The sequence below is a fragment of the Perca flavescens genome, chromosome 22 (assembly GCF_004354835.1).
Source record: "Perca flavescens isolate YP-PL-M2 chromosome 22, PFLA_1.0, whole genome shotgun sequence".
In the NCBI taxonomy this organism is placed as follows: domain Eukaryota; kingdom Metazoa; phylum Chordata; class Actinopteri; order Perciformes; family Percidae; genus Perca; species Perca flavescens.
In genome coordinates, this window is record NC_041352.1 from 3,103,884 (window position 1) to 3,126,734 (window position 22,851).

Below are 22,851 nucleotides of genomic sequence, written 5' to 3' on the forward strand. Positions count from 1 at the left end.
TATATAAATTCAATGTATTATTATTATTAAAGTGCTCATATGTTTTCTTGGCTTTTTCCCTTTCCTTTACTGTGTTATATATCTTTTTTTGTGCACGTTATAGGTTTACAAAGTGAAAAAGCCCAAAGTCCCCCCCAAAGGGACTTACCATCTCCATCAGAAAACACTGTTCACAAACTGCTCCAAACAGCTCTATTGTAGTCCAGCCTTTACTTCAGAGACAAACGTAATACGTAATGCTCGCCTAGCTGCTAGCATGGCACGCCCTCATATACTGCTTTTGACTGGCTAGTAGCCTAGTCCTTACCTAGGTACTGTCAGGGTACACCCTCATACTCTGTTTCTGACTGGCTAGTAGTCCTTACCTTAGAGATTTTAGCTGTGCATTTACATGAAAGGTTTACAGTGTGTAATTCCTGATATTCAACATTACATTAGGCTGTTGTTCCTTTTATTAATGCAGAACAAAGATTTTGAATAATTGTGATAGCCTATAGAGCAAAACTTTTAGCTATTAAAATCATACTTAAATATAAAATTAAAAAAAAAATATACACTACCGGTCAAAAGTTTGGGGTCACTTAGAAATTTCCATTCCACTCCATTCCAGACACAATACCTGCTGAGATCAGTTGTATTGTTTTTTTTAACCAGGGCAGCAGTTTTCAGATTACATTATGTGCTTACATAATTGCAAAAGGGTTCTCGACTGTTGTAGAAAGAAGTGGCTGAAGAAATGCTTGAAATTCATGCTTTTTGGTCTAAATGTCATACCCAAATTAAAAGTGGTACAGCTCCCATATACTTTGACACTCAGGGGTGTGCCTGATATCATTGGAAAGGAAACATTCTCAAGTTTTTGTTACAAGTGTCAGGGCGATTCTAGGCCTTACTGACACAGAGTTACAGAGGCTAGAATGGAGATTTTTTATTTCTGTCCAAGTTATAAATCTGTAAAATTATTAAAATACACTGCTGTAAACACATTTGACAGGTGACAGACAACACAGCATTAGCCACGTCTAGGTTTACTACAGAAAAAAATTCAGAAGCTAAAAGACTCAAAAATGGATTTTATATGAATTCTTTTCTACAAATATGTCTGCGTTTTTTTATGTCTATTTGAAAAGTGCAAATAAAAAAGCCAAAAAACTACAAAATACAACACTTCTCAAATACACAAACAAACCCACATCAATCACCTTTCCAATGATATCAGGCACAACCCTGAGTGTCAAAGTATATGGGAGCTGTACCACTTTTAATTTGGGTATGTCGTTTAGACCAAAAAGCATGAATTTCAAGTGTTTCTTCAGCCACTTCTTTCTACAACAGTCGAGAACCCTTTTGCAATTATGTAAGCAAATAATGTAATCTGAAAACTGCTGCCCTGGTTAAAAAAAACAATACAACTGATCTCAGCAGGTATTGTGTCTGGAATGGAGTGGAATGGAAATTTCTAAGTGACCCCAAACTTTTGACCGGTAGTGTATATATATATATATATATATATATTTTTTTTATATTTTATATATATACCACAGACGCGTCATTTCCAGATGAAAGCTGCTGTCTCCGATCTTCCACACGGGACCTAAACGCAGCATGTGCTCAGACGACGGAGAGGTTGAACAGCATCAGACACAGCAGCAGCATCAGTATGGGCAACTAGCAGCTGGTCTGCGTCTCCGCGCTAACAGGGAAAGCTCAATGACAGGTTGGTAACATGCCATCACACTCATACAGTGTATGTAGTTTCACTGTGGACGCTTATCTGTGCATGTGTCAGTGTGTGTGCGTGTTGTCATGAGCTTGTTGTGTGTATTATGCGGCTCCATGGTAGAGCAGCAGTGGCGGTGTTGCAACGCTACAGGTGCACACACATGCACACGCACGCACGCACGCACGGCCTTGTCCTTCACACGAGCACTGTCTCTGCAGACGGAAGGGCAAGACTCGGGACAGATGTCCTCTGATAGGCTTTCACCGAGCTGCTTCGGCAGATGATGATAGCTAGGACACCAAACCCGCCTGTTTTTCAAAATGTGTTCTTATTGATGTCATATAACTGTCTAGTTTGAAGGTTGACTCTTCTTCAGAGATTAGATAGATTAGAAGTCCAATGCACTGTCCATTGCGCCACAGAGCCTCTGTTAATAATATACAATTGTCACAAAAAATAAGCATGAAGGTATTAATTCAACATGTAATACTTTTAATGTTCACTGCTTTCTTAGTTCAGCTCTAAGGTTTAAAGGACCAATATGTAATATATTTACTGTAGGCTAGTAAATCAAAAAAATGACCCAATATGTCATCACATATTAAGGAAACATGATTAATTGAAATAGACCTAAGCAACATCATTTTGTGATAAATTGCAATATGTAAAGGTTGACTCTGGTGGGACTCAAACCCACAACCTTTGAATCACTTCTTCAGAGATTAGCTAGAACTAGAAGTCCAATGCACTGTCCATTGTGCCACAGAACCTCCTTTAACAATATACAATTGTCACAAAAAACAAAGCATGCAGGTATTAATTCAACATGTAATTCTTTTAATTTTCACTGCTTTCTTAGTTCAGCTCTAAGGTGTAAAGGACCAATATGTAATATATTTACTGTAGGCTATTAAATAAAAAAATGACCCAATATGTCATCAGATATTAAGGAAACATGATTAATTGAAATAGACCTAAGCAGCGTCATTTTGTGATAAATTGCAATATGTAAAGGTTGACTCTGGTGGGACTTGAACCCACAACCTTTGAATCACTTCTTCAGAGATTAGCTAGAACTAGAAGTCCAATGCGCTGTCCATTGCGCCACAGAGCCTCTGTTAATAATATACAATTGTCACAAAAAACAAAGCATGAAGGTATTAATTCAACATGTAATACTTTTAATGTTCACTGCTTTCTTAGTTCAGCTCTAAGGTTTAAAGGACCAATATGTAATATATTTACTGTAGGCTAGTAAATAAAAAAAATGACCCAATATGTCATCAGATATTAAGGAAACATGATTAATTGAAATAGACCTAAGCAGCATCATTTTGTGATAAATTGCAATATGTAAAGGTTGACTCTGGTGGGACTTGAACCCACAACCTTTGAATCACTTCTTCAGAGATTAGCTAGAACTAGAAGTCCAATGCGCTGTCCATTGTGCCACAGAGCCTCTGTTAATAATATACAATTGTCACAAAAAAAAAGCATGAAGGTATTAATTCAACATGTAATACTTTTAATGTTCACTGCTTTCTTAGTTCAACTCTAAGGTTTAAAGGACCAATATGTAATATATTTACTGTAGGCTAGTAAATAAAAAAATGACCCAATATGTCATCAGATATTAAGGAAACATATTTGAAAAATGATTAATTAATTGTCATCAGATATTAAGAAATAGACCTAAGCAGTGTCATTTTGTGATCATTTGCAATATTGTAAAGGTTGACTCTGGTGGGACTCAAACCAACAACCTTTGAATCACTTCTTCAGAGATTAGCTAGAACTAGAAGTCCAATGCGCTGTCCATTGCGCCACAGAGCCTCTGTTAATAATATACAATTGTCACAAAAAACAAAGCATGAAGGTATTAATTCAACATGTAATACTTTTAATGTTCACTGCTTTCTTAGTTCAGCTCTAAGGTTTAAAGGACCAATATGTAATATATTTACTGTAGGCTAGTAAATCAAAAAAATGACCCAATATGTCATCAGATATTAAGGAAACATGATTAATTGAAATAGACCTAAGCAGTGTCATTTTGTGATAAATTGCAATATTGTAGTTTGACTCTGGTGGGACTTGAACCCACAACCTTTGAATCACTTCTTCAGAGATTAGCTAGAACTAGAAGTCCAATGCGCTGTCCATTGCGCCACAGAGCCTCTGTTAATAATATACAATTGTCACAAAAAACAAAGCATGCAGGTATTAATTCAACATGTAATTCTTTTAATTTTCACTGCTTTCTTAGTTCAGCTCTAAGGTGTAAAGGACCAATATGTAATATATTTACTGTAGGCTAGTAAATCAAAAAAATGACCCAATATGTCATCAGATATTAAGGAAACATGATTAATTGAAATAGACCTAAGCAGTGTCATTTTGTGATCATTTGCAATATTGTAAGGTTGACTCTGGTGGGACTTGAACCCACAACCTTTGAATCACTTCTTCAGAGATTAGCTAGAACTAGAAGTCCAATGCGCTGTCCATTGCGCCACAGAGCCTCTGTTAATAGTATACAATTGTCACAAAAAACAAAGCATGAAGGTATTAATTCAACATGTAATACTTTTAATGTTCACTGCTTTCTTAGTTCAGCTCTAAGGTTTAAAGGACCAATATGTAATATATTTACTGTAGGCTAGTAAATCAAAAAAATGACCCAATGTCATCAGATATTAAGGAAACATGATTAATTGAAATAGACCTAAGCAGCGTCATTTTGTGATAAATTGCAATATGTAAAGGTTGACTCTGGTGGGACTTGAACCCACAACCTTTGAATCACTTCTTCAGAGATTAGCTAGAACTAGAAGTCCAATGCGCTGTCCATTGCGCCACAGAGCCTCTGTTAATAGTATACAATTGTCACAAAAAACAAAGCATGAAGGTATTAATTCAACATGTAATACTTTTAATGTTCACTGCTTTCTTAGTTCAGCTCTAAGGTTTAAAGGACCAATATGTAATATATTTACTGTAGGCTAGTAAATCAAAAAAATGACCCAATATGTCATCAGATATTAAGGAAACATGATTAATTGAAATAGACCTAAGCAGCATCATTTTGTGATAAATTGCAATATTGTAAGGTTGACTCTGGTGGGACTTGAACCCACAACCTTTGAATCACTTCTTCAGAGATTAGCTAGAACTAGAAGTCCAATTGCTGTCCATTGCGCCAAAATAATATACAATTGTCACAAAAAAAAAAGCATGAAGGTATAATTCAACATGCGCTGTCCATTGCGCCACAGAGCCTTTTTTTAATAATATACAATTGTCACAAAAAAAAAGCATGAAGGTATTAATTCAACATGTAAAGCATGAAGGTATTAATTCAACATGTAATTTTGTGATCATTTAATGTTCACTGCTTTCTTAGTTCAACTCTAAGGTTTAAAGGACCAATATGTAATATATTTACTGTAGGCTATTAAATAAAAAAAAAAAAATGACCCAATATGTCATCAGATATTAAGGAAACATGATTAATTGAAATAGACCTAAGCAGTGTCATTTTGTGATCATTTGCAATATTGTAAGGTTGACTCTGGTGGGACTTGAACCCACAACCTTTGAATCACTTCTTCAGAGATTAGCTAGATCTAGAAGTCCAATGCGCTGTCCATTGCGCCACAGAGCCTCTGTTAATAGTATACAATTGTCACAAAAAAAAAGCATGAAGGTATTAATTCAACATGTAATACTTTTTAATGTTCACTGCTTTCTTAGTTCAGCTCTAAGGTTAAAGGACCAATATGTAATATATTTACTGTAGGCTAGTAAATCAAAAAAAAATGACCCAATATGTCATCAGATATTAAGGAAACATGATTAATTGAAATAGACCTAAGCAGCGTCATTTTGTGATAAATTGCAATATGTAAAGGTTGACTCTGGTGGGACTTGAACCCACAACCTTTGAATCACTTCTTCAGAGATTAGCTAGAACTAGAAGTCCAATGCGCTGTCCATTGCGCCACAGAACCTCTGTTAATAATATACAATTGTCACAAAAAACAAAGCATGCAGGTATTAATTCAACATGTAATTCTTTTAATTTTCACTGCTTTCTTAGTTCAGCTCTAAGGTTTAAAGGACCAATATGTAATATATTTACTGTAGGCTAGTAAATCAAAAAAAAAAATGACCCAATATGTCATCAGATATTAAGGAAACATGATTAATTGAAATAGACCTAAGCAGTGTCATTTTGTGATAAATTGCAATATGTAAAGGTTGACTCTGGTGGGACTTGAACCCACAACCTTTGAATCACTTCTTCAGAGATTAGCTAGAACTAGAAGTCCAATGCGCTGTCCATTGCGCCACAGAGCCTCAGTTAATTATATACAATTGTCACAAAAAAATAAGCATGAAGGTATTAATTCAACATGTAATACTTTTAATGTTCACTGCTTTCTTAGTTCAACTCTAAGGTTTAAAGGACCAATATGTAATATATTTACTGTAGGCTAGTAAATCAAAAAAAATGACCCAATATGTCATCAGATATTAAGGAAACATGATTAATTGAAAGACCTAAGCAGATTTTGTGATCATTGAATATTGTAAGTTTGACTCTGGGAGACCCAAACCTTGTCATTTTCAGAGATTAGTAGATCTAGAAGTCCAATGCCCTTCCATTGCAAGAGCCTCTGTTAATAATATACAATTGTCACAAAAAACAAAGCATGAAGGTATTAATTCAACATGTAATACTTTTAATGTTCACTGCTTTCTTAGTTCAACTCTAAGGTTTAAAGGGACCAATATGTAATATATTTACTGTAGGCTAGTAAATCAAAAAATGAAATATGTCCCTAAGCATAAATTTGCAATTTGAATCAACCTTTGAATCACTTCTTCAGAGATTAGCTAGAACTGGAAGTCCAATGAAGTCCAATGCAATTGTCTGTCCATTGCGCCACAGAGCCTCTGTTAATAGTATACAATTGTCACAAAAAACAAAGCATGAAGGTATTAATTCAACATGTAATACTTTTAATGTTCACTGCTTTCTTAGTTCAACTCTAAGGTTTAAAGGACCAATATGTAATATATTTACTGTAGGCTAGTAAATCAAAAAAAATGACCCAATATGTCATCAGATATTAAGGAAACATGATTAATTGAAGTAGACCTAAGCAGTGTCATTTTGTGATCATTTGCAATATTGCTAGTTTGACTCTGGTGGGACTTGAACCCACAACCTTTGAATCACTTCTTCAGAGATTAGCTAGAACTAGAAGTCCAATGCGCTGTCCATTGCGCCACAGAGCCTCTGTTAATAATATACAATTGTCACAAAAAAATAAGCATGAAGGTATTAATTCAACATGTAATACTTTTAATGTTCACTGCTTTCTTAGTTCAGCTCTAAGGTTTAAAGGACCAATATGTAATATATTTACTGTAGGCTAGTAAATCAAAAAAATGACCCAATATGTCATCAGATATTAAGGAAACATGATTAATTGAAATAGACCTAAGCAGCATCATTTTGTGATAAATTGCAATATTGTAAGGTTGACTCTGGTGGGACTTGAACCCACAACCTTTGAATCACTTCTTCAGAGATTAGCTAGAACTAGAAGTCCAATGCGCTGTCCATTGCGCCACAGAGCCTCTTTTAATAATATACAATTGTCACAAAAAACAAAGCATGCAGGTATTAATTCAACATGTAATTCTTTTAATTTTCACTGCTTTCTTAGTTCAGCTCTAAGGTGTAAAGGACCAATATGTAATATATTTACTGTAGGCTAGTAAATCAAAAAATGACCCAATATGTCATCAGATATTAAGGAAACATGATTAATTGAAGTAGACCTAAGCAGTGTCATTTTGTGATCATTTGCAATATTGACTCTGGTGGGACTTGAACCCACAACCTTTGAATCACTTCTTCAGAGATTAGCTAGAACTAGAAGTCCAATGCGCTGTCCATTGCGCCACAGAGCCTCTGTTAATAATATACAATTGTCACAAAAAAATAAGCATGAAGGTATTAATTCAACATGTAATACTTTTAATGTTCACTGCTTTCTTAGTTCAGCTCTAAGGTTTAAAGGACCAATATGTAATATATTTACTGTAGGCTAGTAAATCAAAAAAAAAATGACCCAATATGTCATCAGATATTAAGGAAACATGATTAATTGAAATAGACCTAAGCAGTGTCATTTTGTGATAAATTGCAATATGTAAAGGTTGACTCTGGTGGGACTTGAACCCACAACCTTTGAATCACTTCTTCAGAGATTAGCTAGAACTAGAAGTCCAATGCGCTGTCCATTGCGCCACAGAGCCTCTGTTAATAATATACAATTGTCACAAAAAACAAAGCATGAAGGTATTAATTCAACATGTAATACTTTTAATGTTCACTGCTTTCTTAGTTCAACTCTAAGGTTTAAAGGACCAATATGTAATATATTTACTGTAGGCTAGTAAATCAAAAAAATGACCCAATATGTCATCAGATATTAAGGAAACATGATTAATTGAAATAGACCTAAGCAGTGTCATTTTGTGATAAATTGCAATATGTAAAGTTTGACTCTGGTGGGACTTGAACCCACAACCTTTGAATCACTTCTTCAGAGATTAGCTAGAACTAGAAGTCCAATGCGCTGTCCATTGCGCCACAGAGCCTCTGTTAATAATATACAATTGTCACAAAAAAAAAAAGCATGAAGGTATTAATTCAACATGTAATACTTTTAATGTTCACTGCTTTCTTAGTTCAACTCTAAGGTTTAAAGGACCAATATGTAATATATTTACTGTAGGCTAGTAAATCAAAAAAAATGACCCAATATGTCATCACATATTAAGGAAACATGATTAATTGAAGTAGACCTAAGCAGTGTCATTTTGTGATCATTTGCAATATTGTTAGTTTGACTCTGGTGGGACTCGAACCCACAACCTTTGAATCACTTCTTCAGAGATTAGCTAGAACTAGAAGTCCAATGCGCTGTCCATTGCGCCACAGAGCCTCAGTTAATTATATACAATTGTCACAAAAAAATAAGCATGAAGGTATTAATTCAACATGTAATACTTTTAATGTTCACTGCTTTCTTAGTTCAACTCTAAGGTGTAAAGGACCAATATGTAATATATTTACTGTAGGCTAGTAAATCAAAAAAATGACCCAATATGTCATCAGATATTAAGGAAACATGATTAATTGAAGTAGACTTAAGCAGTGTCATTTTGTGATCATTTGCAATATTGACTCTGGTGGGACTTGAACCCACAACCTTTGAATCACTTCTTCAGAGATTAGCTAGATCTAGAAGTCCAATGCGCTGTCCATTGCGCCACAGAGCCTCTGTTAATAGTATACAATTGTCACAAAAAACAAAGCATGAAGGTATTAATTCAACATGTAATACTTTTAATGTTCACTGCTTTCTTAGTTCAGCTCTAAGGTTTAAAGGACCAATATGTAATATATTTACTGTAGGCTAGTAAATCAAAAAAATGACCCAATATGTCATCAGATATTAAGGAAACATGATTAATTGAAATAGACCTAAGCAGTGTCATTTTGTGATAAATTGCAATATGTAAAGGTTGACTCTGGTGGGACTTGAACCCACAACCTTTGAATCACTTCTTCAGAGATTAGCTAGAACTAGAAGTCCAATGCGCTGTCCATTGCGCCACAGACCCTCTTTTAATAATATACAATTGTCACAAAAAAACAAAGCATGCAGGTATTAATTCAACATGTAATTCTTTTAATTTTCACTGCTTTCTTAGTTCAGCTCTAAGGTTTAAAGGACCAATATGTAATATATTTACTGTAGGCTAGTAAATCAAAAAAATGACCCAATATGTCATCAGATATTAAGGAAACATGATTAATTGAAATAGACCTAAGCAGTGTCATTTTGTGATAATTTGCAATATTGCTAGTTTGACTCTGGTGGGACTTGAACCCACAACCTTTGAATCACTTCTTCAGAGATTAGCTAGAACTAGAAGTCCAATGCGCTGTCCATTGCGCCACAGAGCCTCAGTTAATTATATACAATTGTCACAAAAAAATAAGCATGAAGGTATTAATTCAACATGTAATACTTTTAATGTTCACTGCTTTCTTAGTTCAACTCTAAGGTTTAAAGGACCAATATGTAATATATTTACTGTAGGCTAGTAAATCAAAAAAAAGACCCAATATGTCATCAGATATTAAGGAAACATGATTAATTGAAGTAGACCTAAGCAGTGTCATTTTGTGATCATTTGCAATATTGCTAGTTTGACTCTGGTGGGACTTGAACCCACAACCTTTGAATCACTTCTTCAGAGATTAGCTAGAACTAGAAGTCCAATGCGCTGTCCATTGCGCCACAGAGCCTCTGTTAATAGTATACAATTGTCACAAAAAACAAAGCATGAAGGTATTAATTCAACATGTAATACTTTTAATGTTCACTGCTTTCTTAGTTCAACTCTAAGGTTTAAAGGACCAATATGTAATATATTTACTGTAGGCTAGTAAATCAAAAAAAAATGACCCAATATGTCATCAGATATTAAGGAAACATGATTAATTGAAATAGACCTAAGCAGCATCATTTTGTGATAAATTGCAATATTGTAAGGTTGACTCTGGTGGGACTTGAACCCACAACCTTTGAATCACTTCTTCAGAGATTAGCTAGAACTAGAAGTCCAATGCGCTGTCCATTGCGCCACAGAGCCTCTGTTAATAATATACAATTGTCACAAAAAACAAAGCATGCAGGTATTAATTCAACATGTAATTCTTTTAATTTTCACTGCTTTCTTAGTTCAGCTCTAAGGTGTAAAGGACCAATATGTAATATATTTATTTATGTAGGCTAGTAAATCAAAAAAAAAATGACCCAATATGTCATCAGATATTAAGGAAACATGATTAATTGAAATAGACCTAAGCAGTGTCATTTTGTGATCATTTGCAATATTGTAAGGTTGACTCTGGTGGGACTTGAACCCACAACCTTTGAATCACTTCTTCAGAGATTAGCTAGATCTAGAAGTCCAATGCGCTGTCCATTGCGCCACAGAGCCTCTGTTAATAGTATACAATTGTCACAAAAAACAAAGCATGAAGGTATTAATTCAACATGTAATACTTTTAATGTTCACTGCTTTCTTAGTTCAGCTCTAAGGTTTAAAGGACCAATATGTAATATATTTACTGTAGGCTAGTAAATCAAAAAAATGACCCAATATGTCATCACATATTAAGGAAACATGATTAATTGAAATAGACCTAAGCAGCATCATTTTGTGATAAATTGCAATATGTAAAGGTCAACTCTGCTGAGACTCAAACCCACAACCTTTGAATCACTTCTTCAGAGATTAGCTAGAACTAGAAGTCCAATGCCCTGTCCATTGCGCCACAGAACCTCCGTTAATAATATACAATTATCACAAAAAACAAAGCATGCAGGTATTAATTCAACATGTAATTCTTTTAATTTTCACTGCTTTCTTAGTTCAGCTCTGAGGTTTAAAGGACCAATATGTAATATATTTACTGTAGGCTAGTAAATCAAAGAAATGACCCAATATGTCATCACATATTAAGGAAACATGATTAATTGAAATAGACCTAAGCAGTGTCATTTTGTGATAAATTGCAATATGTAAAGGTTGACTCTGGTGGGACTTGAACCCACAACCTTTGAATCACTTCTTCAGAGATTAGCTATAACTAGAAGTCCAATGCGCTGTCCATTGCGCCACAGAGCCTCTGTTAATAATATACAATTGTCACAAAAAAATAAGCATGAAGGTATTAATTCAACATGTAACACTTTTAATGTTCACTGCTTTCTTAGTTCAACTCTAAGGTTTAAAGGACCAATATTACTGTAGGCTAGTAAATCAAAAAAATGACCCAATATGTCATCAGATATTAAGGAAACATGATTAATTGAAGTAGACCTAAGCAGTGTCATTTTGTGATCATTTGCAATATTGTAAGGTTGACTCTGGTGGGACTTGAACCCACAACCTTTGAATCACTTCTTCAGAGATTAGCTAGATCTAGAAGTCCAATGCCCTGTCCATTGCGCCACAGAGCCTCTGTTAATAGTATACAATTGTCACAAAAAACAAAGCATGAAGGTATTAATTCAACATGTAATACTTTTAATGTTCACTGCTTTCTTAGTTCAGCTCTAAGGTTTAAAGGACCAATATGTAATATATTTACTGTAGGCTAGTAAATCAAAAAAAGGACCCAATATGTCATCAGATTTTAAGGAAACATGATTAATTGAAATAGACCTAAGCAGCGTCATTTTGTGATCATTTGCAATATCTTAAGGTTGACTCTGGTGGGACTTGAACCCACATCCTTTGAATCACTTCTTCAGAGATTAACTAGATCTAGAAGTCCAATTCGCTGTCCATTGTGCCACAGAGCCTCTTTTAATAATATACAATTGTCACAAAAAACAAAGCATGAAGGTATTAATTCAACATGTAATACTTTTAATGTTCACTGCTTTCTTAGTTCAACTCTAAGGTTTAAAGGACCAATATTACTGTAGGCTAGTAAATCAAAAAAATGACACAATATGTCATCAGATATTAAGGAAACATGATTAATTGAAGTAGACCTAAGCAGTGTCATTTTGTGATCATTTGCAATATTGTAAGGTTTGACTCTGGTGGGACTTGAACCCACAACCTTTGAATCACTTCTTCAGAGATTAGCTAGATCTAGAAGTCCAATGCCCTGTCCATTGCGCCACAGAGCCTCTGTTAATAGTATACAATTGTCACAAAAAACAAAGCATGAAGGTATTAATTCAACATGTAATACTTTTAATGTTCATTCAACATGTAATACTTTTTAATGTTCACTGCTTTCTTAGTTCAGCTCTAAGGTTTAAAGGACCAATATGTAATATATTTACTGTAGGCTAGTAAATCAAAAAAATGACCCAATATGTCATCACATATTAAGGAAACATGATTAATTGAAATAGACCTAAGCAGTATCATTTTGTGATAAATTGCAATATGTAAATATTAAGGTTAATTGAAATAGACCTAAGCAGTGTTTTGACTCTGGTGGGACTTGAACCCACAACCTTTGAATCACTTCTTCAGAGATTAGCTAGAACTAGAAGTCCAATGCGCTGTCCATTGCGCCACAGAGCCTCTTTTAATAATATACAATTGTCACAAAAAACAAAGCATGCAGGTATTAATTCAACATGTAATTCTTTTAATTTTCACTGCTTTCTTAGTTCAGCTCTAAGGTGTAAAGGACCAATATGTAATATATTTACTGTAGGCTAGTAAATCAAAAAAATGACCCAATATGTCATCAGATATTAAGGAAACATGATTAATTGAAGTAGACCTAAGCAGTGTCATTTTGTGATCATTTGCAATATTGTAAGGTTGACTCTGGTGGGACTTGAACCCACAACCTTGGAATCCCTTCTTCAGAGATTAGATAGATCTAGAAGTCCAATGCCCTGTCCATTGCGCCACAGAGCCTCTGTTAATAGTATACAATTGTCACAAAAAACAAAGCATGAAGGTATTAATTCAACATGTAATACTTTTAATGTTCACTGCTTTCTTAGTTCAGCTCTAAGGTTTAAAGGACCAATATGTAATATATTTACTGTAGGCTAGTAAATCAAAAAAATGACCCAATATGTCATCACATATTAAGGAAACATGATTAATTGAAATAGACCTAAGCAACATCATTTTGTGATAAATTGCAATATGTAAAGGTTGACTCTGGTGGGACTCAAACCAACAACCTTTGAATCACTTCTTCAGAGATTAGCTAGAACTAGAAATCCAATGCGCTGTCCATTGCGCCACAGACCCTCTTTTAATAATATACAATTGTCACAAAAAACAAAGCATGCAGGTATTAATTCAACATGTAATTCTTTTAATTTTCACTGCTTTCTTAGTTCAGCTCTAAGGTGTAAAGGACCAATATGTAATATATTTACTGTAGGCTATTAAATAAAAAAATGACCCAATATGTCATCAGATATTAAGGAAACATAATTAATTGAAATAGACCTAATCAGCGTCATTTTGTGATAAATTGCAATATGTAAAGGTTGACTCTGGTGGGACTCGAACCCACAACCTTTGAATCACTTCTTCAGAGATTAGCTAGAACTAGAAGTCCAATGCGCTGTCCATTGCGCCACAGAGCCTCAGTTAATTATATACAATTGTCACAAAAAAATAAGCATGAAGGTATTAATTCAACATGTAATACTTTTAATGTTCACTGCTTTCTTAGTTCAGCTCTAAGGTTTAAAGGACCAATATGTAATATATTTACTGTAGGCTATTAAATAAAAAAATGACCCAATATGTCATCAGATATTAAGGAAACATGATTAATTGAAATAGACCTAAGCAGCGTCATTTTGTGATAAATTGCAATATGTAAAGTTTGACTCTGGTGGGACTCGAACCCACAACCTTTGAATCACTTCTTCAGAGATTAGCTAGAACTAGAAGTCCAATGCGCTGTCCATTGCGCCACAGAGCCTCAGTTAATTATATACAATTGTCACAAAAAAATAAGCATGAAGGTATTAATTCAACATGTAATACTTTTAATGTTCACTGCTTTCTTAGTTCAGCTCTAAGGTTTAAAGGACCAATATGTAATATATTTACTGTAGGCTAGTAAATCAAAAAAAATGACCCAATATGTCATCAGATATTAAGGAAACATGATTAATTGAAATAGACCTAAGCAGCATCATTTTGTGATAAATTGCAATATGTAAAAGTAGACTCTGGTGGGACTTGAACCCACAACCTTTGAATCACTTCTTCAGAGATTAGCTAGAACTAGAAGTCCAATGCGCTGTCCATTGCGCCACAGAGCCTCTGTTAATAATATACAATTGTCACAAAAAAACAAAGCATGAAGGTATTAATTCAACATGTAATTCTTTTAATTTTCACTGCTTTCTTAGTTCAACTCTAAGGTTTAAAGGACCAATATGTAATATATTTACTGTAGGCTAGTAAATCAAAAAAAATGACCCAATATGTCATCAGATATTAAGGAAACATGATTAATTGAAGTAGACCTAAGCAGTGTCATTTTGTGATCATTTGCAATATTGCTAGTTTGACTCTGGTGGGACTTGAACCCACAACCTTTGAATCACTTCTTCAGAGATTAGCTAGAACTAGAAGTCCAATGCCCTGTCCATTGCGCCACAGAGCCTCTGTTAATAGTATACAATTGTCACAAAAAACAAAGCATGAAGGTATTAATTCAACATGTAATACTTTTAATGTTCACTGCTTTCTTAGTTCAGCTCTAAGGTTTAAAGGACCAATATGTAATATATTTACTGTAGGCTAGTAAATCAAAAAAATGACCCAATATGTCATCAGATATTAAGGAAACATGATTAATTGAAATAGACCTAAGCAGCATCATTTTGTGATAAATTGCAATATGTAAAGGTTGACTCTGGTGGGACTCGAACCCACAACCTTTGAATCACTTCTTCAGAGATTAGCTAGAACTAGAAGTCCAATTGCGCTGTCCATTGCGCCACAGACTAGCCTCTGTTAATAATATACAATTGTCACAAAAAAGGGTCCACTAAAAAAGCATGAAGAAAATTGTCCTGTTGTTGGTCTGCCAAAGAAGTCCCATTCTAGCCTGACAAGCCAGACCCACATCCAGATGTAGGGTCTGGGAACTCACCATTGACGGAGCTCGATCCGAGGGTTCGGGATAAACGGTTGTCTTTCAAACTCCTTCTGCACGTAATAGGATAGCGCTACAACCAGGCAGAGCAACAAAGAAGGTAGCGGAGCCAGTTGATAGTTTAAACTTTTGCCGTATCCGGTCGGCAAAACTCCGAACACATCTTCCTTTTTTAAGAATGATTTCCGTGCTGTTCTTTGTTCTTTTATCAAAGAAAAGCTTAACTCCAAGTTTTCCAGAAGTCAGCTGTTCCCAGCAGCAGCAGCGATAAGCCCCGCCCACCGACTCTATACACGATGTGATTGGCTTGACCAAAATTTGGTTTTTGCAGCTTGAAAGTCAACGGAGAGTGCCTAGACCCCCCCTGGCTGCCAAATAAATTTGCTGCCACTAGGGGGAGTCTAGATTTCTAGGTTAGTCCCATTCACCTTGTTCTGAATGTGAGAGATAGCCACGCCCCCTGATTTGCATATAAGAACTGGAAATAAATACAGAGGGAAATAAATAAATGTGGCATTAGGAAAATAAAAGTCTCTTGAAATAAATAAATAAGGCATTAGGAAAATAAAAGTCTCTTGAAATAAATAAATATGGACTTATGAAATAAAAGTACCATGAAATAATTATTTATTTAATTATTTATGTATTTATTGCCTCATTTATTTATTTCATGATGTATTTATTTATTTATGTATTTATTTATGTATTTATTCATTTATTTAATTGTGAATAAAACGGCATTCCATAAGAACCAAGCAGAGCTGCCTTTTTCAACGGTCCTAATTTTCTTCAAGACTTGTCATTTTCAGCTTGTACTATTTGTTTTTTTCAAGAACGGCAACGCACGGAGAGCGAAAGGTGAGGGGCAATGGCTTTATCCTAGAACTGTCAATCATTGAAAGGTCCTTTATTTATGCCCATCTTTTCCTTTCCCTCTTACCTCCCTTAGACCCACTGAAATCCTCCTAAGCAGAAACCAGGGGGAAGAAGAAGTGACAGGGAGGAAGGATGGACTCCATCTCTATGCTGGGCGGCAGCAGGAGCCCTGTGTTCCTCACACCCCCGTCCTCCCACCACCTCCGACACGCGCAGGCCTGTTTCCTGCCCAACGGCGCCAAGAGCGGAGTTGGAGACACAGGAACTGCCTGTCTGCGCGCCCGGCCCGCAGTTGCCATCCTGGGCTCAGGTGACTTCTCCAAGTGCTTGACCACACGCCTTCTGCGCTGTGGCTTCCACGTGGTGGTCGGCAGCCGCCATCCCAAACTGGCAGCCCAGTCGTTTCCTCATGTGGTGGATGTGACACATCATGAAGACGCTGTGGGGAAAGCCAGCGTTGTGTTCCTGGCGATCCGCCGTGAGCACTACTCTGTCCTGTGGGACCTCAAGCATCTACTGGAAGGTAGCTAACAACACACACACACACACACACACACACACAGACTGAGAACCAAGGGCGTAGGTTGAGTTTCAACATTTGTGGGGTACATTGGGGTCCTCCACCTAAAGAAATGTGAGCGTCAAACACTTGATTTCCTGCTTTCTTGTGAATTTTTATGCAACAATTTATTATTATTATTTATTTATGTAAAGGATATTATTATTATTATTATTATTATTATTATTATTATTATTATTATTATTAGGTTAGAGAATGAGACCTTGTTAATGCCAGAAGCTATCTTTATTTGTTATACTTCTATTGTGTTCTTTAACCCCCCGATGTTGCAAAGTAGACAGTTCCTGTTTTCCTCACGTTTTGAGCCCCCTGAACCGTTATTTTGTTGTCTTTTATTATATATATATATATATATATATATATATATATATATATATATATATATATATATATATCACAAGGAACAGGACTATCTCAACCCTTCCCCTTCACTTTTATACTGGTTTACAAGTGATGACTCAAATGCATTGCATAAGTCTGAGTCTTTTCAAAGGAAGACACAATGTAGTCCAACAGGCTAGTAGGCTGGTGAGCTCCTTGATAACACTGAACCATGGCCTACACTTATAATGAGTTAGCTCTATATTACAGGAAAGGTTCTGATCTTTTAAAATCTATCTTAACAGTAATACCCACATGCCATATGTACATTAAAAGGCCACTGTAATCATTCCTCCTGTCCACGTTGGCTATGAAGTAATCCCTTTTCAGTAGAATACAATGTAAGAAATGAGGGACGAAATCCACAGTCCATGTTCTACAAAAATAAATAAAGTTGCTTCTTTATGGTTCCCCAGATAGTGTTTTGTAGCTGAGCTGCCGTAGAGGCAGTCCTTCCAGAAAAATTAGGAGTTTTTTTGTGATTGTTGCGGGCAAAAATCCTTGATTATGCGGCACATTTTCTTAAAAAATGGAATATGCAGGATATTTATGCAATTTTATGCGATGAAATTGCGGGAACTTGCAAAAATTGCGGGAACTTGCAAAAACTGCGGTTTGATGAAAAAGAGAAAAAAAAGTAATTCCCCCAACACCCTGCTTTTCGATGATGTTCACGTTGCGTAATGACGTCACTTCATAACATTCCCATGACAACAGGGGAAAATGGCTGCTCTTGTGTGAAGTAAACGCAACATTTTTCAACTTTCTGCTAAGATATATGTGACTTTTTTTGCAACAAAAATGTAAGGATTATGAAATCATGCAAGCTCTGCATATTTTGCGCGGAAATCGGCAATTTATGCGGCAAAAGTGCGGTGTATTTGAAAAAATGCGGCTCCCGCATACATATGCGGACTTTGGCTGATTATGTATTGAATTATGTGATCACATTATCGCGTTTTTCTGGAGGGACTGTAGAGGGATAGTTACACTAAAAGGGAGTAACGCAAACAGACTAACTCTGGAGGATAACCATTTAATTTATCTATCTCAGACATTCATATGAGCTTCAGCTTTACTTTCAGATGCATTTCACACAGAGCGACAGCTCTAAATTCAATCCCCTTAACTACGGAAATGAATGTGTTTTGGGGGTTTATCTTGTTGACCTGCAGGCAAGATCCTGGTGGATGTGAGTAACAACAGGAGGGTGAACCAGTACCCAGAGTCTAACGCCGAGTATCTGGCTTCACTGCTGCCAGACTCTATCGCGGTCAAAGGCTTCAACGTCATCTCAGCCTGGGCCATGCAGCAGAGCTGCCCCAAAGACGCCAGCACACAGGTACAATCTGACATATTCTGTGCTTTGAAATAAAACCCCACAAACTTTACTCAAGGTCAACTTACATGTAGCGATGGCCACATGAAGCTTCATGAAGCGTTGTCTTTATTTTCTGAGCCCACTAGGTGTCTCTCTCTGTTCAACAAAGCACGCTGAAATGCCATTCCTTGAGCCTTTTTCCGTAACCCAAGAGCACCATCTAGTGGCCCCAACCAATACAACTAATGGTTCATGAAGCTTCATTTTGGACATCACATACTTAGAAGCTTTTTCTGGAGATTTCCATTTTAACAATATTTAACAAGAAATGTCACTGTCAAATGTCAGTTGTCACGTACTGAACAAAGCCACGCAATTACAGTAGCGCAAACTGTATGCGTCACATTGCATTTCTTTGCCACGGGAATTTGCATTCAGTTGGTGATGGAGAGAATCTGAGACTGTACTATTCGCAAGGCTGTTTTGATCTCACTGAACTACTGATTGTGATCCATGTAGCTCAGCAGGAACTTGCAAGGTGGAGTCTCTGAAGTGCTGGGCACCTTGGCGGATCGCACATCCAACACCCATGCTTCCCTCTAGGGGCTCGGACCCCTAGATACCTGGGGGAAATAGCCAGGCCAACACATTCTCACTCCCATCGCGTCAAAAAGCGACGCTAGGTCAGGTGCCTTTGGCATTTTTTTATTGAGGCAAAAAGTCTCCTTTAGCGTCATATCTAAACACGCTTTTGGTCAGGACTCTTGGCGTCACTTTTTGACAGCTCTGGGTCGGGACGTACGTTTAACTGGTGGCACGCAATCGGTCCATTTTAGAGTCAAACGACGCACCAAATTTTTATGACAACACACAAGAGCCTGATAAAGAAAACCTTGGTTAATGAAGAACGTTGATAACCACAGTCAAGATAACTATTATCTCTGATTGGGGTCTTAGGTTTTGACGAGCAAGCTAACGCTAAAAAAACTTGTGTCAAACTTGCTTATATTACACCCCTTTGGGTTATGCATTTTGTTTCCGTAAGTTGAAACAAATCAGTATGCATTGGCAAGAAGTGGAACAACCTAAGTCAATTTGATGGCTATAAGACATCATGATTTGTTAGGATCTGTCTTTTCTTATAGTATGAAATGGCAGCCAGTCACTGCAACTGGGCTGCTTGCTCTCTGAAACATTAATCCTGTTATAATTAAGGCACGGATTATAAAAAAAAAAAAAAAAAAAAAAAAGCCTTCACATCCAAAGCAAATGAAATCCTATACAATGGAGCTCCTGAAATAATCCCCCAGCCAGCCATCTGTCCTTATCAGTGGTTTGGATTATAAAACTGCAACGTCAGTTCTGCCATTACGAAGCTTCTTAAAGCTAAAATGAAATGCATGAGTTTCATGGAGGACTCGTGCTATCAGGAATATAAAGGAATCTTATTACATAAAAGTTCAAATAAGTTCAGATGGCTGGAAAGAAAATGCATCATTGACAATCTGGCAACCGACTAGGGTAAAGGGGCCGGTAAATGTTAGAAGCACCTAGAAGCATGGTTTGATATTAAGCATATAAACAGGATGTAATTTGTGAAAAAAAAGCAGAGGTGGGGGGGGGGGGGGGAGGGGTGTTTTGATCATGCATGAGAAAACATGCAAGAACTAAATCCCCCTTCCAATACCACCATGGACATAGTGCCACTCGGCTAGCCATGCCGAAACACTTATTTATGAACTTCAATATTCAGTGGAACATAATCTCAAAATGAAATAGCACAACGTGGTGTCAACATAAAGCACAGCGCTTTCATGCCAGAGAGTGGCGTTCTTCTCTCGTGAGTGTTTTAAAGGTCCCATGGCATAAAAATTTCACTTTATGAAGTTTTTTTAACATTAATATGAGTTTCCCCAGCCTGCCTATGGTCCCCCAGTGGCTACAAATGGTGATAGGTGTAAACCGAGCCCTGGGTATCCTGCTCTGCCTCTGAGAAAATGAAAGCTCAGATGGACCGATCTGGAATCTCCTCCTTATGAGGTCATAAGGGGAAAGGTTACCTCCCCTTTCTCTGCTTTGCCCGCCCATGAGAAAGAGAGAGACATCATTGGGGACCACTAAGGTCTATACAAAAGAGACTTCAGATACAGTATTAAGGGACCACTAAGGTCTATATAAAAGAGACTTCAGATACAGTATTAGGGGACCACTAAGGTCTATATAAAAGAGACTTCAGATACAGTATTAGGGGACCACTAAGGTCTATATAAAAGAGACTTCAGATACAGTATTAGGGGACCACTAAGGTCTATATAAAAGAGACTTCAGATACAGTATTAATTCAATTAAATTTTCAATTCAATTTTATTTATAGTATCAAATCATAACATAGGTTATCTCGAGACACTTTACAGATAGAGTAGGTCTAGACCACACTCTATAATTTACAAATCCACAACAATTCCAACAATTACAGTAATTCCCTCAAGAGCAAGCAGTGCAACAGTGGCGAGGAAAAACTCCCTCTTGGGAAGAAACCTCGGACAGACCCAGGCTCTTGGTAGGCGGTGTCTGAGGGGCCGGTTGGGCGTGTGATGAACAGTGGCGATAATAGTCATATTAATAATGGAACAGTGACTGGATGTAGCGGGAAGCTGCATGACATTGCAGGGCACCGCTGAGCTCAGCAGGGAGTGCAGCAGGACCACGGCGACAGCTGGAACCAGGATCTTGGTGCCAACGTTCTCCAAGGAAATACGCTGGGGGAAAAAACATAAGGACTCTGGGGAGTTTACTCCCCGGAGTCCTTATGTTTTTTCCCCCAGCTAGGATTAGTAACAAGCATTTCTGGGACGGGATACACACAAATAGTAATAATAATAGAAAGGGAGAGGAGAGAGCAGCTCAGTGTGTCAAAGGAAGGAAGGAAGTCCCCCGGCAGTCTAGAACTATAACAGCGTAACTATAACAGCGTAACTAAGAGAGAGACAGGTCATATTAGGGGACCACTAAGGGACCACTAGGGGACCATAAAAGAGACTTTAGATACAGTATTAGGGGACCACTAAGGCCTATATAAAAGAGACTTCAGATACAGTATTAGGGGACCACTAAGGTCTATATAAAAGAGACTTCAGATACAGTATTAGGGGACCACTAAGGTCTATATAAAAGAGACTTCAGATACAGTATTAGGGGACCACTAAGGTCTATATAAAAGAGACTTCAGATACAGTATTAGGGGACCACTAAGGTCTATATAAAAGAGACTTCAGATACAGTATTAGGGGACCACTAAGGTCTATATAAAAGAGACTTCAGATACAGTATTAGGGGACCACTAAGGTCTTTAAAAAAGAGACTTCAGATACAGTATTAGGGGACCACTAAGGTCTATATAAAATCATGCCCGCCCAGAGAATTTGGCCCATCCATGAGAAAGAGAGAGACATCATTGCTTGCAAACAAGCAAGGTGGCAGTTGGTCAAGGCCACACCCCCACCCTCCACCTTGCCCCGGCCCGTCCTAAGGAAAGCTCATTGTGGGACTGGCTCGTAGTGGCTGTAATTCTGCACCAAGGCTGAAAGAGACTTCAGATACAGTATTAGGGGACCACTAATGTCTATATAAAAGAGACTTCAGATACAGTATTAGGGGACCACTAAGGCCTATATAAAAGAGACTTCAGATACAGTATTAGGGACCACTAAGGTCTATATAAAAGAGACTTCAGATACAGTATTAGGGACCACTAAGGTCTATATAAAGAGACTTCAGATACAGTATTAGGGACCACTAAGGTCTATATAAAAGAGACTTCAGATACAGTATTAGGGACCACTAAGGTCTATATAAAAGAGACTTCAGATACAGTATTAGGGGACCACTAAGGTCTATATAAAAGAGACTTCAGATACAGTATTAGGGGACCACTAAGGTCTATATAAAATCAACCAAAAAGCAGCATATCATAGCTGCATGATGCTCACTTTTGCTGTCTAAACTCCACTACCACGGCCCCTGAAAGCACCGTCATCTGGAGGTGCCTGTAGCCGGCTCACAGTCACCTGTTGGCGGCTGAACAAATTGCCACTGTTAGCTGGCTAAATACAACCAGCAACTGCCGCTCAGAATTTATCGTTCTATGGCATTATATGACAGCGCTTTACTTAGTTTAGAATACTTTTATTTTAGGT

At 36.9% G+C, this 22,851-nt stretch overlaps 1 protein-coding gene and 29 non-coding genes across 31 annotated transcripts in view; 1 reads left to right on the top strand and 29 right to left on the bottom strand.

The window, feature by feature from the left end:
• steap2 (STEAP family member 2, metalloreductase) overlaps window positions 1-22,851 on the top strand; it is a 28,531-nt gene that overhangs the window by 730 nt on the left and 4,950 nt on the right. The window contains exons 2-4 of one of the 2 annotated variants that reach the window (XM_028569846.1): window positions 1,545-1,717; window positions 16,447-16,896; window positions 18,510-18,676. In XM_028569846.1, coding sequence (XP_028425647.1) covers window positions 16,506-16,896; window positions 18,510-18,676 — 558 coding nt within the window. In that variant the 5' untranslated portion in view covers window positions 1,545-1,717; window positions 16,447-16,505. Of the gene's footprint in view, window positions 1-1,544; window positions 1,718-16,285; window positions 16,356-16,446; window positions 16,897-18,509; window positions 18,677-22,851 lie in introns of those variants that run through there. The other variant, XM_028569847.1, reaches the window with a different exon arrangement.
• trnar-ucu (transfer RNA arginine (anticodon UCU)) lies at window positions 2,740-2,837 on the bottom strand. Its single transcript has 2 exons — window positions 2,801-2,837; window positions 2,740-2,775 (listed from the first exon to the last, which is right to left on the bottom strand). It is a non-coding gene; the product is annotated as a tRNA-Arg (tRNA).
• Window positions 3,085-3,182, bottom strand: trnar-ucu (transfer RNA arginine (anticodon UCU)). The gene is made up of 2 exons: window positions 3,146-3,182; window positions 3,085-3,120 (listed from the first exon to the last, which is right to left on the bottom strand). It is a non-coding gene; the product is annotated as a tRNA-Arg (tRNA).
• Window positions 3,803-3,900, bottom strand: trnar-ucu (transfer RNA arginine (anticodon UCU)). Its single transcript has 2 exons — window positions 3,864-3,900; window positions 3,803-3,838 (listed from the first exon to the last, which is right to left on the bottom strand). It is a non-coding gene; the product is annotated as a tRNA-Arg (tRNA).
• trnar-ucu (transfer RNA arginine (anticodon UCU)) lies at window positions 4,148-4,245 on the bottom strand. The gene is made up of 2 exons: window positions 4,209-4,245; window positions 4,148-4,183 (listed from the first exon to the last, which is right to left on the bottom strand). It is a non-coding gene; the product is annotated as a tRNA-Arg (tRNA).
• On the bottom strand, window positions 4,491-4,588 carry trnar-ucu (transfer RNA arginine (anticodon UCU)). Its single transcript has 2 exons — window positions 4,552-4,588; window positions 4,491-4,526 (listed from the first exon to the last, which is right to left on the bottom strand). It is a non-coding gene; the product is annotated as a tRNA-Arg (tRNA).
• On the bottom strand, window positions 5,290-5,387 carry trnar-ucu (transfer RNA arginine (anticodon UCU)). The gene is made up of 2 exons: window positions 5,351-5,387; window positions 5,290-5,325 (listed from the first exon to the last, which is right to left on the bottom strand). It is a non-coding gene; the product is annotated as a tRNA-Arg (tRNA).
• On the bottom strand, window positions 5,636-5,733 carry trnar-ucu (transfer RNA arginine (anticodon UCU)). The gene is made up of 2 exons: window positions 5,697-5,733; window positions 5,636-5,671 (listed from the first exon to the last, which is right to left on the bottom strand). It is a non-coding gene; the product is annotated as a tRNA-Arg (tRNA).
• On the bottom strand, window positions 5,985-6,082 carry trnar-ucu (transfer RNA arginine (anticodon UCU)). The gene is made up of 2 exons: window positions 6,046-6,082; window positions 5,985-6,020 (listed from the first exon to the last, which is right to left on the bottom strand). It is a non-coding gene; the product is annotated as a tRNA-Arg (tRNA).
• On the bottom strand, window positions 6,930-7,027 carry trnar-ucu (transfer RNA arginine (anticodon UCU)). The gene is made up of 2 exons: window positions 6,991-7,027; window positions 6,930-6,965 (listed from the first exon to the last, which is right to left on the bottom strand). It is a non-coding gene; the product is annotated as a tRNA-Arg (tRNA).
• trnar-ucu (transfer RNA arginine (anticodon UCU)) lies at window positions 7,275-7,372 on the bottom strand. The gene is made up of 2 exons: window positions 7,336-7,372; window positions 7,275-7,310 (listed from the first exon to the last, which is right to left on the bottom strand). It is a non-coding gene; the product is annotated as a tRNA-Arg (tRNA).
• trnar-ucu (transfer RNA arginine (anticodon UCU)) lies at window positions 7,611-7,708 on the bottom strand. Its single transcript has 2 exons — window positions 7,672-7,708; window positions 7,611-7,646 (listed from the first exon to the last, which is right to left on the bottom strand). It is a non-coding gene; the product is annotated as a tRNA-Arg (tRNA).
• On the bottom strand, window positions 7,959-8,056 carry trnar-ucu (transfer RNA arginine (anticodon UCU)). Its single transcript has 2 exons — window positions 8,020-8,056; window positions 7,959-7,994 (listed from the first exon to the last, which is right to left on the bottom strand). It is a non-coding gene; the product is annotated as a tRNA-Arg (tRNA).
• On the bottom strand, window positions 8,304-8,401 carry trnar-ucu (transfer RNA arginine (anticodon UCU)). The gene is made up of 2 exons: window positions 8,365-8,401; window positions 8,304-8,339 (listed from the first exon to the last, which is right to left on the bottom strand). It is a non-coding gene; the product is annotated as a tRNA-Arg (tRNA).
• trnar-ucu (transfer RNA arginine (anticodon UCU)) lies at window positions 8,651-8,748 on the bottom strand. Its single transcript has 2 exons — window positions 8,712-8,748; window positions 8,651-8,686 (listed from the first exon to the last, which is right to left on the bottom strand). It is a non-coding gene; the product is annotated as a tRNA-Arg (tRNA).
• trnar-ucu (transfer RNA arginine (anticodon UCU)) lies at window positions 8,988-9,085 on the bottom strand. Its single transcript has 2 exons — window positions 9,049-9,085; window positions 8,988-9,023 (listed from the first exon to the last, which is right to left on the bottom strand). It is a non-coding gene; the product is annotated as a tRNA-Arg (tRNA).
• On the bottom strand, window positions 9,333-9,430 carry trnar-ucu (transfer RNA arginine (anticodon UCU)). Its single transcript has 2 exons — window positions 9,394-9,430; window positions 9,333-9,368 (listed from the first exon to the last, which is right to left on the bottom strand). It is a non-coding gene; the product is annotated as a tRNA-Arg (tRNA).
• Window positions 9,679-9,776, bottom strand: trnar-ucu (transfer RNA arginine (anticodon UCU)). Its single transcript has 2 exons — window positions 9,740-9,776; window positions 9,679-9,714 (listed from the first exon to the last, which is right to left on the bottom strand). It is a non-coding gene; the product is annotated as a tRNA-Arg (tRNA).
• trnar-ucu (transfer RNA arginine (anticodon UCU)) lies at window positions 10,024-10,121 on the bottom strand. Its single transcript has 2 exons — window positions 10,085-10,121; window positions 10,024-10,059 (listed from the first exon to the last, which is right to left on the bottom strand). It is a non-coding gene; the product is annotated as a tRNA-Arg (tRNA).
• On the bottom strand, window positions 10,371-10,468 carry trnar-ucu (transfer RNA arginine (anticodon UCU)). The gene is made up of 2 exons: window positions 10,432-10,468; window positions 10,371-10,406 (listed from the first exon to the last, which is right to left on the bottom strand). It is a non-coding gene; the product is annotated as a tRNA-Arg (tRNA).
• On the bottom strand, window positions 10,722-10,819 carry trnar-ucu (transfer RNA arginine (anticodon UCU)). The gene is made up of 2 exons: window positions 10,783-10,819; window positions 10,722-10,757 (listed from the first exon to the last, which is right to left on the bottom strand). It is a non-coding gene; the product is annotated as a tRNA-Arg (tRNA).
• On the bottom strand, window positions 11,412-11,509 carry trnar-ucu (transfer RNA arginine (anticodon UCU)). The gene is made up of 2 exons: window positions 11,473-11,509; window positions 11,412-11,447 (listed from the first exon to the last, which is right to left on the bottom strand). It is a non-coding gene; the product is annotated as a tRNA-Arg (tRNA).
• Window positions 11,747-11,844, bottom strand: trnar-ucu (transfer RNA arginine (anticodon UCU)). Its single transcript has 2 exons — window positions 11,808-11,844; window positions 11,747-11,782 (listed from the first exon to the last, which is right to left on the bottom strand). It is a non-coding gene; the product is annotated as a tRNA-Arg (tRNA).
• trnar-ucu (transfer RNA arginine (anticodon UCU)) lies at window positions 12,428-12,525 on the bottom strand. Its single transcript has 2 exons — window positions 12,489-12,525; window positions 12,428-12,463 (listed from the first exon to the last, which is right to left on the bottom strand). It is a non-coding gene; the product is annotated as a tRNA-Arg (tRNA).
• On the bottom strand, window positions 12,834-12,931 carry trnar-ucu (transfer RNA arginine (anticodon UCU)). The gene is made up of 2 exons: window positions 12,895-12,931; window positions 12,834-12,869 (listed from the first exon to the last, which is right to left on the bottom strand). It is a non-coding gene; the product is annotated as a tRNA-Arg (tRNA).
• On the bottom strand, window positions 13,179-13,276 carry trnar-ucu (transfer RNA arginine (anticodon UCU)). The gene is made up of 2 exons: window positions 13,240-13,276; window positions 13,179-13,213 (listed from the first exon to the last, which is right to left on the bottom strand). It is a non-coding gene; the product is annotated as a tRNA-Arg (tRNA).
• trnar-ucu (transfer RNA arginine (anticodon UCU)) lies at window positions 13,868-13,965 on the bottom strand. The gene is made up of 2 exons: window positions 13,929-13,965; window positions 13,868-13,903 (listed from the first exon to the last, which is right to left on the bottom strand). It is a non-coding gene; the product is annotated as a tRNA-Arg (tRNA).
• Window positions 14,212-14,309, bottom strand: trnar-ucu (transfer RNA arginine (anticodon UCU)). The gene is made up of 2 exons: window positions 14,273-14,309; window positions 14,212-14,247 (listed from the first exon to the last, which is right to left on the bottom strand). It is a non-coding gene; the product is annotated as a tRNA-Arg (tRNA).
• On the bottom strand, window positions 14,558-14,655 carry trnar-ucu (transfer RNA arginine (anticodon UCU)). The gene is made up of 2 exons: window positions 14,619-14,655; window positions 14,558-14,593 (listed from the first exon to the last, which is right to left on the bottom strand). It is a non-coding gene; the product is annotated as a tRNA-Arg (tRNA).
• On the bottom strand, window positions 14,905-15,002 carry trnar-ucu (transfer RNA arginine (anticodon UCU)). Its single transcript has 2 exons — window positions 14,966-15,002; window positions 14,905-14,940 (listed from the first exon to the last, which is right to left on the bottom strand). It is a non-coding gene; the product is annotated as a tRNA-Arg (tRNA).